The sequence below is a fragment of the Chiloscyllium punctatum genome, chromosome 2 (assembly GCF_047496795.1).
Source record: "Chiloscyllium punctatum isolate Juve2018m chromosome 2, sChiPun1.3, whole genome shotgun sequence".
Lineage (NCBI taxonomy): Eukaryota > Metazoa > Chordata > Chondrichthyes > Orectolobiformes > Hemiscylliidae > Chiloscyllium > Chiloscyllium punctatum.
In genome coordinates this window covers 62,157,056-62,171,130 of record NC_092740.1, presented here as the reverse complement: position 1 = coordinate 62,171,130, position 14,075 = coordinate 62,157,056, and the positions used below count along the sequence as shown (strand labels likewise).

Below are 14,075 nucleotides of genomic sequence, written 5' to 3'. Positions count from 1 at the left end.
CAAGGAGACAGAAATACGCTCTCATGAAAATAGAAACAGATGAATGCTTATCTCAAATTTAGAAGAGAACTGAGCATAAATTCCACAGGGGATGGTGGCTTGGTGGTAATGTCATCAGAATAGTCTCCAAAGACTCAGGTTACTGACCCGACAGCACAATGTAAACCCCTCAACAATAGCTGGGTAAATTAATTAAAAGTCTGGAATTAAAGGTAATCTCAATGGTGGTTGTGAACAATTCGATTGTCTTAAAAACCTATCTGGTTCTTTATTGTCCTGTAGTGAAAGGAAACTCCCATCCTTACCTGGTCTGGATGGGATGCAACACTAGAAACAGAGCAATGTGGTTGCCTCATAACTGTCCTCTGAAATGATCTAGCAAAACTGATGCAGAAATGACAAAAGCAATAAAACCACATGGTCCACCTCCCACCAGTAATGAAAACAGCGTATCATTTCCACTCAACCTGGGAAAGTGCTCCAGACTAACAGCTGTCAGTTTGTGCCAACATCGGGACGGTTGTCCTACAGAATACTCAAGCATTAGATATACTCCCGGAATCATAATTGGCAATGCCTCAGCCTCATCCATCATCAAACTGGCAATGATCAGTTCTGTTGAACAGACCCATCAGAGGTGATGTCACAGTAGAACACAGTTGGGAAGCAGTGGCCCTGACAATGCTCAACGATGACACCAGGCTCCATGAACTCTAATGACATTAGCTCAAACATGGGCAAGGAAATCAAAGAAAGTCACTCGCAACTATATAATCCTCAGTCCCAGAATGTCGTTTCAGGAGTTCCTCAGGGTACTAGTTCTACCTATGAATCTTTGCTCCATCATGTCAGCAGTGGGGATATTCATTGATGATTTCATGGTGTTTTGTACTATTCACATATCTTCAGGTGCTGAAACAGTCTGTCTGTGCATGCAGCAAGACCTGGAAAGCATTCAGGTTTAAGACTGATAAATGGCAGATATTATTCACGCCACACATGCCAGACAATGCTGGTTTCCAACAACAGCAAATGTAGCCATGTTCCCTTGACATTGATTGGTATTACCATTGTTTAATCCATCACCATCAATGTGCTGGGGATTACTATCAACCAGAAACTTAACTGGACGTGCCATGCAAATACTATGTTCATAAAAACCGGTCAGAGGCTGAAAATTACGCAGTGAGTAACTAATTTCCTGACTCTCCAAAGCTTGTACACTATCTACAGGGCACAAGTCAGGAATGTGATGGAATATTCCCCACTTGTATGGATAAGCCCAGCTCTTAAAAAAAACACGAGAGCAGCTTGACAGCACCCAAGATGAAGCAGTAGGCTTGACTGGCATTCCACTCATCAAATTAAATAATTACACCCTCTGACAAACATGCATAGTGCAGTTTGAACCACCTTAAGGATGCACTGCAACAACTTCACAAGGGTCCTTCAAAAGTACCTTCCAAATCTGCAACCTCTCAAAGAACAAGTTTAAAGTGAGGAGTTTAAATTAATTTGGCAGGGGGACAGAACACACAATGGAGGTACAACAGGGGATGATTCAAGGCCAAATTTTTAAGTAGAAATCAATCAGACTAGAAGGCAGTCTCATTAGAGAGAGAGACAACTTGTGGTGGTTTAACCTAAGAGGAGAGGTTGGAAAGGAGTGTCCTTCGTGGTAACCTCAGCCAGTGCGGGAATTGAACTCATGATGTTGGTATTGCTCTGCATCACAAACAAGCCATCCAGCAAATAATAGGGCTGGATAGCATTTAGATTGATGCAAGCAATCTTCCATGGAAGGCAGAGGAGTCCAGGTGTTGATTAATACTTGGGGATATGATGTCATTGCTCTCATGGAGACATGTTTGAGGGAAGGCAGGACTAACAGCTCAATATTCCAGAGTGCGGAATCTTCAGACAAGGCAGGGAGGCTGCAAAGAAATAGATGGTGTAACAATATTGTTCAACTGCTGCAATAAGGAGCGATAATATCTGAGACAGTTCCTCAGTTGAGATCTTGTGAGAAGAAGATAAAAACAAAAGTGGGGGTACGGCAATCAACTAAGGGAGGAGATAAAAGGAAATATGTGGGTAAATCTCAGAGAAGTGTAAAAATAATGGTGGAGTAATAGAGGATTTCAACTTCCTGAATACTAGCTAGGATAGATGGAGAGTGAAAGGCTTCGATGAAATGGAACTCTTAAATGTACCCAGGAGAGCTTTTCAAGTTAGTACATTTAACTCTGTGTGTGTGTGTGTGTGTGTGTGGGGAGAGAAGTAAGTTGCTGTGTTTGGTGTAATTTTATGGTAGCAAGCAGGAAAGTGGCAGACGTGTCAATGGAGGAGTATTTTAGTGAGATTGACCATTACTCAGTAGGATTTAAGGTAATCATGGATAAGGACAAAGAAGGACCAGAAATAAAGTAATGCATTGAGGCAGGTCAATATAGATTTGGTAAAACAGGATTTGGCCAAAGTTCTTTGGAAGCAGCTACTTGTAAGAGAAGTTACGTTGTGGCATTGGGATTCATTCAAACATGAGATAGAGAGAATGCAGGACGAACAGGTTCTCATAGAAGTCTCAAAAAAGATGGAGGCCCTACAGGCATACAGAATGTGCAGAGGGTTGGTCAAAACCAATCTGAGGAAAACACAAAGACGAAGCATGAGAAACACTGGCAGGAAAAGTAAAGGAAAATCCAAAGATATTTTAACTGGATTAAGTTCAAGACGATGACCTGAGAAAGACTAGGGGTTAAGAATTAACATGACCAACTGTACATGGAGATGGATGACGTTGTTGTGGTTTTAAATGAGTGCTTTGCATTTGTATTCACGATAGCAAAGAATGATCTGGGAATAGAAATCAGAGAGGATTATGATACTAGAACAAATTAACATTGAGATGGAAGAGGTATTTGCAGGTTTGGCAGGCTTGAAAATTGGATAAATCCCCAGACTCAGATGAGATGTATTCCAGGCTGCTGTGGGAGGCAAGGGAGCAGATTGCAGGGGGCCTGCCATGATTTTCAAATCTTCTCTAGCTTCAGTAGAGGTGCCAGTGGTCTGAAAGACAACTAATGTGGTACCATTCTTCAAAAATGGTGGTGGGCATGAATCATGAAACTACAGGATAGTAATTCTAACAGCAGTAAAAGGAAGCTTCTGTAAAATATTCTGAGGAATAGAGTTAATCTCCACTCAGAGTGTTAATCAAGGACAGTCAGCATGGCATTCTCAGGAGGAGATCACATCTGGCAGGTTTGATTGAGTTTTTCAAAGAGTTAACTAGGTGTGTGGATGAAGGTAATGCAGTTGATATTGTCTACTTGGACTTTGGTAAGGCATCTCATGGGACACTGGCCAAGATGGTAAGATAGAATCCAGGCCAATTTGGCAAATTGTTTCTAAAACTGGCTTTGTGGCATGTAGCAGAAAGGGATATTCGAAAGGTATTTCTGTGACTGTGTCCTGTGGCATGCTACAAGAATCAATACTGGATCCTTCGTGGTTTGTTGTCTATATTAATGACCTAGACACGAATGTAGAATGTATGACCTGTAAGTTTGCAGATAACATAGAAATGCCTGTATGGTTAATAGTGAGGAGGAAAGCCTTAGACTACAAGACAATCTAGATGGACTGCTCAGACGGACAGAACGGTGGTAACTGAAATTTACTCTAGAATGTTGAATTGATCCAAATTAGACTAACAAGGCAAAGGAATACACATTTAAGTGGTAAGACATGTGACGGAACGGTGGCTCAGTGGTTAGCACAGCTGCCTCACAGCGCCAGTGACTTGGGCTCAATTCCAGCCTAGGGTGACTGACTGTGTGGAGTTGGCATATTCTCCCGTGTCTGCGTGGGTTTCCTCCGGGTGCTCTGGTTTCCTCTCACAATCCAAAAGATGAGCAGGCCAAGTGAATTGGCCATGCTAAATTGCCCATAGTATTCAGGGATGTGTAGGTTCAATGCATTAGTCAAGGGCAAATATAGGGTAGAGAAATGGGTCAGGGTGGGTTACTCTTCGGAGGGTCGGTATGGACTTGTTGGGCCAAAAGGCCTGTTTCCACACTGTAGGGATTCTAGTTCTAAAAAGACCTTAGGAAGTACAGAAGATCAGAGTGACCTTGATGTGTGCATCCATAAATCTTTGAAGGCAACAGAATAAGTAGATAAGGTGATTAAGAAGTTCTAAAGGATATCTGCCTTTATTAATCAAAGCACTAAATACAAGAGCAACGAAGGGTTTCCTTGGGCTGGAGTGTTTCAGCTATGAAAAGAGACTAGACAGGATGTCGTTGTTTTCCTTATTTTCAGGGAAGACATGGGGGTTGCAATTTGAGGTGGTGGAGGGGGTCAATAACCAGAGGGCATAGATCAAGCTATGGGGCAGGAGGTTTAAGAAAGATTTTATTCATCCAGAATTGATAGGTACCTGGAACTCTCTGCATGAAATAATGGTGGCACAGGTTAAACTGTAATGAAGTATTTAGATCAACATTTATGGTCAGTAAGTTTGCAGATGACACCAAACTGGAGATATAATGGACAGTGAAGAAGGTTACCTCAGAGTACAATGGGATTTTGATCAGATGGGCCAAAGGGTCAAGGAGTGGCAGATGGAGCTTGATTTAGATAAATGTGAGGTGCTCCATTTTGGAAAATCAAATCAGAGCAGGGTTTATACACTTAACGGTAAGGACCGAGGAAGTGTTACCGAACAAAGAAACATTGGAGTGCAAGTACATTGTTCCTTGAAAGTGGAGTCGCAGGTAGATAGGATAAAGAATGAAGCATTTATATATAAAACCATGATGAGTATGGGTAGGATAAATAGGCAAGGTCTTTTCCCTGGGATGGGGGAATCCAAAACTAGAGGGCATAGGTTTAAGGTGAGAGGGGAAAGGTATAAAGGGGACCTATGGGGCAACTTTTTCTTGCAGAGGGTGGTGTGTGTATGGAATGAGCTGCCAGAGGAAGTGGTGGAGTTACTACAACTGCTACATTTATAAGGCATCTAGATGGGTATACGGATAAGAAGTGTTTAGAGGGAGATGGGCCAAATGCTGGCAAATATGACTAGATTTATACAGGATACCTGGTTGGCATAGATGAGTTAGACCAAAAGGTCTGTCTGCTGTACATCTCTATGTCTCTACAGCTCTATAACATTTAAAACACCATTGCATACAAACTACCAAAGTACAGTACAGGAAAATGGAACTGGAGTGGATAGGTGCATGATGACTGATATGAGCACAAACATGTTATGCTATTAAAGCACAAGAGTGAGGAAGGTGGAAGAAAAATTGCCTCATGAGAAAAACATTACTCCCAATTCCAGTCTTATTTTACCTGACCTCTATGCATTTATTTTCAGAAGTCAATGGTACATTATGTTACAAAAACAGACTCAACTTGAAATCTTCTCACATTTGTTCCAATCAAATTTTAGTATTTCCAGCATTTTCTGTTTATGCTTCATATTTCCAGCACTGTCCTTTGGTACCTGTTTTATTATGGGGGATTCAATCCTAGTCATTATATCCGCTCCTGAAATTGGCAGTGTTTAAGACAAATGTAATGCATTTACCACCAAACAAACCAAGTATCAGCTAATTCAACAAAGATTTGTGATCTTCTTGGTGATATTTGGATCAACGTCAGTATAGGCATGAGGTTTAAAAAGTCGGGAAGTCTTGTTACAGGACATTGTAGAGAAAATTTAGGATTACAGTAGTGTAGGTGTAGGTTTAGACTCCTTATTTATGTACAGAGGAACCTCAATTATCCAAATATCGGATTATCCGGCAAGATCGCAAGGTCTTGATACTCGGCGAAACTATGTAATCTGGCATTTGATTATCCAGAATTCGATTAACCAAACAAAATAGTCCCCGCCCATGTCCTTCGGATAATCGCGGTTCCTCTGTACTGTATGGCAGATCCACCAGGGTTGATCTTTGAAATAAAAGGGTTACTTTACATGGAAAGGTTGAGCAGGTTGTGCAACTGAACGTATATGAATACAAACAGACAAATGAGGAGCTGAAGAAGGCTGTTTGGCTTCTTGAACAACTCCATCATTCAATAAGACCACAGTTGAACTACTTGTATTTTGAATTCCATATTCCTGTCCTATTGACCAGAGACTTTTCTTAGACAAGTGAACCAATCTAATTCTGCCTTAAAATTATTCAAATGATCCCCATCCTCCTCCTCCTTTTGAGGAACAGACTTCCAAGGACACATACCACTGGAGGAGAATATTCTCATCGCCCCCACCCGCTCCTAGAAAAGTACTTGAATTTGGAAGAATGTGAGTTGAAACACATGATTTTGAAGTAGCTCCTCAGGATCAATAGAGAGAGAGAGAGAGAGAGAGAATGTTTCCTCATGGGGAATCTAGAATTAAGGAGCATGATTAAACAAAGGCTCTCTAATTAAAGTGGAGGTGAAGAGGAATTTCATCTCTCAGACAGGGCAAACTGGAGGAAGACCACTCCATCTTCTGCCTCGGGAGCTTTCAACCATATGGCCTTAATGTAAGAGTTCATCAGTTTCTAAACTTCCCCAACCCTCCTACCCATCGAGCCTTCCCTCTCTACCCCACCTCCTTGACCTGACCTAACATGTCCATCTTCTTTCCCACCTATCTGCTCCACCCTTCGCACTGACCAATCACATTCACCTCCAACCTGAAATGTAGACTCTCCTGTTCCTCTAATGTTGGCTGACCTACTGTGTTTTTTCCAGCTCCACACTTTATTGACTCTGACTTTGCAGCATCTTGCACTCCTCACTATCTGCAAATCATTGATGCTTCAGCCTTGTGATATATTTTTGCTGAAGTACACTTAAAAGATTCTGAAAACATAGCCATTGAAAATTATGCTAATTTCCTTGTTTTTAATGAGAATCAATTACTATCTTTGGAAATGTGTCTCAATAGCAATAATCATTGTGAAAAGTAAGTTTAGCAGTTACTAAATACAAGAAACAACAATAACGTAATACATATGCACACTGAAATATGTCCAAAAGATTAAAGGAAAAAGGTATACAGATCAGTCTGTAGTGAACAGTAAATAGTGGAATTTTGACGTTGAGCACTGCACTTGGAAATTCTTGGATTTGCAAGTTAGCTAAAATTCTTTTGTCCATTTCACTGACTGGCTTCCAGCACTCAGAGCAAGTAACTCCTTTACTTGTGAAGTAGGATGATTCTGGATGGTACTTTGACTGTTACTTTTAAAGCATTCCACCTCCTACTAGTGTGCACACCAACCAAGGTTGAAACTCACTTTTAAACTGTCTCTGTGAATTCTCAAAAGAGGGAAAAAAAAAGTTAACATGTCTTGCAACCAGACTGATGTCATAGTTCTCATCATGTACACAGTCTGAGAAACTCACAGGAGATGACAGTTCATTTTTAGTGCATTTCTCACTTCGAAGCTTCCTTGATGCTTTCAGATGTGACATTCCAAGTTTCTTCTCCAGGTAGCCACTGCATTTACGTTGACAGTTATCTTTTGGCTGTATCTCATCTTAGAAAATAAATTCCTGCAATACAAAGTTCAAAGTGTCCATAGATGATCCAAGGTTAGGATCTGTGGTAATGGCAAGTCCTGCAGCCATTTCTGAGTTTAGGTTTCTTCAATATTTGACATTGTTGGTCTTTTTAAAAATGTTTCGGATAAGGAGCATGGCGGGGGGTGAGATGTTAATGTGGATGCTGTGTAAAGAGTCTGGGCACAAGGAGAAAAGAAGAGGGCAGACATTTGGAAAGGGCTAAGTTAGCTAAAAAATTAGAAAGAATAAAAGAAACTTCACAGCCAATCTAATAGAAATGTGACATACCTCTGTCCAAAATGTAAGTATGTTGCACCTTTAAAACAACAAAATCAACAATGCACTTTTGCACATACCAGAGTTATAGCCAAATTCAAAAATCAACAGCTAACCTTTGGCCAAAAATGTTAAATACATTGTATGTGTACGTCAACCATAGCAATAATGTGGTTAACTGCTGATTTGGGAATGGGAGTTGAGCTATCTCAATGGAAATGGAACATACATCACAGAACTGGAATTGTATTAATAATTCAAAAAGAAAGCTTTGAGTTCAGAATGACAACAAAGAACATGAGGAAAAAAAAACAATGGAATGGTTGCATGGAAACCTGCAACACTCAGTATTTTCATTATTAATTTTCATGGGTCATATTGTCTGACATCTGACAACATTCTCAGGAAATAGCTCCCATTTTTATATTGGTGTCTCGAGTCCCTTGAATGATTCTAGAGGGAAGGGGCATCTCTGGTATCAGGGAAAGTACGCAGTGTGTTGACCCTGCTTACTTCAGCTTTCAATGTTATATCATAAGCCTCCTGTCCAGGTGCCACCCTCTCTAGCTCAGCTATCTCCACTAGCTCACCATCCTTCCCTGTTACTCGCCCTAACCCTGGTTACCTCTAGACTTTTCTAAAAGGGAGGCAGGCATCCTGTCTTCCGCTTACTTGTTCACGTAAAGCAGTTGGATTTTTGTTACATTCATTTTTTTTCTTTTCTTCTTCTAAAAAGTAGTGTTGTTGTCCCCCTTTATCCCTGTTCAATGTTTCCAGGAACCCAGACATTGATACCAATTTTATGAAAACAATTAATGGTTCACACCATTTTATAATGTTGTGCGTGTAAAAGTCAATCTCCTACTGTTTGCATACAAAACTGATCTACAAATTGAATTTGAATAGTTGTATATGGTCGTCATAAAGAATTATTCTTGTATGTTCTGTATACTGTCAATGTAAACTATTTAGTGTAAATGTACCATTTGCTTATAAGACCAAAAACTGTATGGACAGACGCAGCCCATCAAGACTGCTCTGCCATTCAATGAGATGATGAATGCTCAATTCAATTTTCCTTCCTTTTCCCCATAACCTTTGATTCCCTTACGGACTAAAAATCTATCCATCTCAGCATTAGATATACTTAATGACTTAGCTTCAACAGATTACTGTAGTGAGGAGTTCCCCAGACTGACTGTACTCAGAGAAAAAAGTCCTTTTCACTGGTGTTAAATGGGAAATCCACACTCTCTTCCATAATGTGAAACACCTCTCCTTTATGTTAGAGTAATCCTTCGGTGTGGAATTCTGTTTACTAGAGCCTTAGAAAAAAAAACAACATTAAAACTTAGCTCCATTAGTTGCACAGCTCAGCATTGCTGTGACCAAGACTTCGAAGTGTGTGGAAGGTGCAAGACACAATGCCAGTGATCTTGCCAAAGCCCTGTTGCTTATAGAGATGGTTTTTTTTTACCTTCTTGTACCACTGCAGTTCATGCAGTGGAGGTGCTGCCCTAATGCGGTTAAGATGGTATAAATGGGAAACTCAAAATAATTGGAACACCAAACTTTGACATTGTGTTGCTTGATTTAGGTGGGAATTTTGGTAGCAAGACGATTTCCCTTCTATGTTGTTCACACCATTGTTATCCCGGGTGTTCTCTCGGCCCAGTGTGTCATCCTCTGGCCTGGCATAGTGATTTCCCAAAGGCCCAGCATGATAGTCTCTCAGCCTGGTGTAGTGGTCTGCTGGAGGTATGTAGAGGTCTCTCGGCTTGGCATGGTCTCAGCATGGACTTCTGGTCTCAAGGTAATTCCAGAGCGATCTCCCGGCCTCATGAGCACTGAGGTGAAGCCTGGCATAGTCTGCAGTCAAATCCTGATGCTGACTGGAGGCTAGGTGCCAGCATCGACTGGGTTGGAAGATCATTGCTCGGAACTTCTGTCTCTTTCTCCATTTTTAAGTTTATTCCTAAAATTTGCAATGCTGGACTCTTTACTTCTCTATTTTTCTAAGAACTGTGACTGAAGAAGCTGTACCTAGGGACCTTTGTACCTAAGGTGGCACTATAAGCAGCAACTTGTACACTTTCCTGTCTACTCAGTTGAGCATGTATGACAATAAAGCTAATTCAATCCAATAATTACTCTTTTGCCACTGAGCACTGAAATCCTGCAAAAGTTGCACAATTTCAGAATGTTATAGTGCTGCAAATAATACAATAGAAGAAAAAGCCAATACTTTCATTGTTGCTGGTTACACAACAAATCTGGTTTCTGGCAAACTATCATCTCATGACAAAATAAAGACAAGTTCTCACACTAAAAGCATTGCTAGAACCATTTCAAATCATCAATTTCTCTGGGAATTGTTAATAGCTAGTTCAGAATAAAGAATTGTCTAAGGAGTGAAACATTGTGAATGAAGGACAGGAGTAACTGGAGCAATCATTCAATAAAAAGAGAGCACAGTCAGGGAGCCAGAACAATTACCCAAGCCTAGAGCTGAAACAAACCTCAAGCTGAAACACACATTCTCCAGGGGATCCTCCCATTATCTGACAACTGGGAGCTATAATGATCAGAACTAAAGACCCACAGAGGAGACATTTAGGCCAGAAAATGGCAGGGTCAGTTTTAGAAAACAATTTTGTCTAATCTGTAATACCTGCACAGTATGTGCAAATATACCTTAACCTTTCTATGTGTTTGCATTTTAATTAGTGAGATTAAATATTTCAGTGTTGATTGGTGAATACATTTAGCAAAGACAACTTCTTCACTCATCATTAAATAGTTAGAAGGCAATCTTGGTTTAACACTCAAAAGCTAGCATATCTCTGACAGGACAGCATTCCCTTTGAATCACATAGATATGCTGACTCTAGTCTCAAATGGGGCTTGATTATCTTAAGTTTATGACAGGTAAGTGTATTTGCACCGAGTCTAGGATGTGACTCTAGGAATATACACCTAAAGACTTTTTTTTAGTCATAATGGTTTCAAATACATCACAAGCCATTAATGTAAATTAAAACTGAAAATACTTTAAACTTCAGCTTTACCTAAGTCACTGACTTAGTAACACTTAATTCACTATGTTTTGCAGACAGTTCTATTAACTAAAATACTGCACTGACTCAAAATGTATACAACTAGTAAATGATGCCTTAAGTATCTCTCCTGCACTTCAAGGCAAATGTACCAGAATTCAAGCACTGCTAACCACGTGGCCAGGGAACAGAACATTAATTAAGACTCCATCTGTACGTCTTTGACTAGAACTAACTCAGTTCACTAGGTAGGAATTCTAGCCACCACCTTATGTGTGTCTTGCACAAATCTCTACGTCTTACAGTCCTTTTATAAACTGATACTTCCCTGTCTCTTATGAACAGCTATTCATGTTCCACAATCTACATGCATTGGGAGCAGTTAACTCTAGACAGAGCCTTGTTACTGCCTTTCATCGCACATCCTACAACTACAGGATTAAACTGTTTCAGAAAGCAGATATGGCTTTCTTGTCCCTCTGCTCCTTCCAAAGCACTATGGCCTAGACTTTTCAAGACAATGTAAAAACAATGACTGCAGATGCTGAAAACCAAATACTGGATTAGTGGTGCTGGAAGAGCACAGCAGTTCAGGCAGCATCCAACTGCTGCCTGAACTGCTGTGCTCTTCCAGCACCACTAATCCAGTTTTCAAGACAATGTGTAAGGTCTACAGTTAGAGAAGTGGTGGGAAACTCCCAGAAGTTCAGGTCAGGAAAGCCTGATAAAATGAAGTATTCTTCAGGCATTTAACTGCCTGCTGTCATGCCTTCCCACAAGGGTCGACAATTGTGGATTCCTGACATTCCCAAACTGTTGAGAGTCACCAGCCACTCAGAAGCTTACAGCCTATCATTGGCATCAGCACAAGCAGACCCAGGATCACAGAGGGATCGCAGGTCAGTGGAGGCAAGATGAGGGTCTCAGGGGAGGAGTCAGGGAAGGAGATGGTCACAGATTATTGAAAGGAGTAGCTTCTGGGGATAATGGGTATCAATTTTGTCAACAAGGAGCTTAATTGTCATCCAACTGGTGGTAGGCAGGAATCATATTTCAGGGCCTCCCCACTACTGACAGACTGATACAGAGCTCTCCTATGAGTAACTGGACCCAGCCACTATGTCCTGGATTATATGTAGCCCCATATTGCATCCATCTCATCATAAAAGGTTGACACTTTGCTGTACTTTAAGTAATCTATCACCCTTATCCAGACATTATGTAACTCCAATTTCAAATTAACGGTTGACTAATGAATGCCCTCTGAAGTGGGCTAGCAAGCTGCTGATATCTACTCCACCACATTGCAGAATAACTAAGGAATGACCACAGTTATCAGACACACGCAGAGAATGTGATATTATATATATATATATATATATATATATAATATTTTCCACCATTAGTGCAGTAATAGATGACAACTAAAATGGGTCTTGATACTGCAAAACCCTCTGGTCATATCTGAGGGTACGAATATTTGTCCGTGAGGCCCCAGGGAACAAAGTTCCACTTTTAATCAAGGTCATGGAAACGCACTGAGCAATGATCGACTGGAACTGCTCTCTATCTGACTTCCTACATACAACAGTGACATAACTTTGCGGAAGTGATTAGCAAAGGATGTTAACGACCCGACAGCGAAACCAAACTTTTGCAGCACCGTTGGCACGACGTGACCTCGTTCGGCCGAGCTCCCCCGGAGACCCGGGGCCGGGGCTGGGTCTGCTCATGCTCAGACAGGCAGCCGCAGTGCTCCAGCCCGCCTGTACATCACCCAAAAACACACCGCCCCCCCCCTCCACATATACACACACCCAGTGGCAGAAATGTCCCAACCGTGCGGAACCATTCCTCTCCCAGCCCCCCTCTCTCCACCAGGGTTACCTGGAAACAGGAGAAACAGCTTCCTGATCGTTGTGGATCAGTGTTGGTCTGTGTAGTGGGCAGTTCAGGGGAAGACATCCGCAGTGTAACAGAATGGGGCGTTCCAGCCAGCAAGGGTGTAACTGAACTGCCCAAAGCTGAAGTAGGGCAGGGCAGGGCAGGGCGAGGGGAGCTGGGAGCTGGGGGCTGGGGGCTGGGGGCTGGGGGTGGGGGGGGAAGCCTTCTCGACACTTCATGGAATAAGTGATGTCAACTCTTCCGGAATGCCGATGGATGTTTCCAGTCAAGACTCTGCGCCTTGTGGCGGATTTCCTCCCAGTCGAATTACAGGACGGCGAGAAAATGTGCAAACTTCGCAAATGTGCAAGCGATCAATTCCAGCGAAAAATAAACTCTTAACAGCGGCGGCGGGCGATGCCAGAAAAGGGCATCCCTCGTTTCAACCGCGGCTCTTGCTACTCCAGCCCCAAGCTTTACTCACTGGAAGAGCCTGCTCCCACCCTATTTTACCTTTTTGGGTTCTTTAGCTTTCCTTTTGTTCGGCTGCGACATGGTTCAGGCCGTGTTGTCAGGACTCGATGTTGGCTCGGATGTTACTGCTTTCTCGCAAAGCCGAACACAGCCGAACTTCTGTCAGCCTTGAACCCCAGACGCTGGCTCTTTTCCGTCCAAACTTGTTGCAGTCAGTTCCAGTTTAGGGCGTATCCTTTTTCAATCCCTCTGATTTTTTTTCTCTCTCTCTGCTTAGGAACACCCTCTGCCACAGGTTAAACCAGATCTAGCGGCATTTCACTTATAATCCAATCATCACATTTCTGGTGCTGTGATGATAGATTATCCACACACATATGCACAAGCAGTGTTCAACATATATAAATGCTTCATTAACAATGTGTTACTATAACAGTTACTGAACATTCTGGACATCCAGTCCTCCAAACAGACTTGTTTAGTCCCCAGATGATTACTTTCTCTCCCTTTCCTCTCTAGCCCCAGTCATTCTGGCTAAAATGGGAAATCAATCATGGCCATGAAATCCTACCCACTACTTAATGGAATTGTTTGTACAATAGTTACTGGATGACTACACTACATACGCAGTCTAATTACAAAATGGGGCATATCCATAGAAATCAGGTATCAATGGACATTCAGCAATACCGTACAGAGGAAAATCTTCGAAGTTGGCAACAGTGTTGTGACCTGAGACAGAAATGGTGCGAGTACATAGCGCCTGTTTCTTTTTAATCTTAGGAACAGAAGATTGACGTGAAG

General features: G+C 41.7%; 1 protein-coding gene across 9 annotated transcripts in view; it reads right to left on the bottom strand.

The window, feature by feature from the left end:
• cast (calpastatin) overlaps positions 1-13,544 on the bottom strand; it is a 205,213-nt gene extending 191,669 nt beyond the window's left edge. For 7 of the 9 annotated variants that reach the window (XM_072583321.1, XM_072583301.1, XM_072583312.1 and 4 more), the window contains exon 1: positions 12,801-12,953. In XM_072583321.1, the coding sequence (XP_072439422.1) occupies positions 12,801-12,878 (78 nt within the window). In that variant the 5' untranslated portion in view covers positions 12,879-12,953. Of the gene's footprint in view, positions 1-12,800; positions 12,996-13,310 lie in introns of those variants that run through there. The other 2 variants (XM_072583271.1, XM_072583353.1) reach the window with 2 other exon arrangements.
• Between the last annotated feature and the right edge of the window lie 531 nt (positions 13,545-14,075).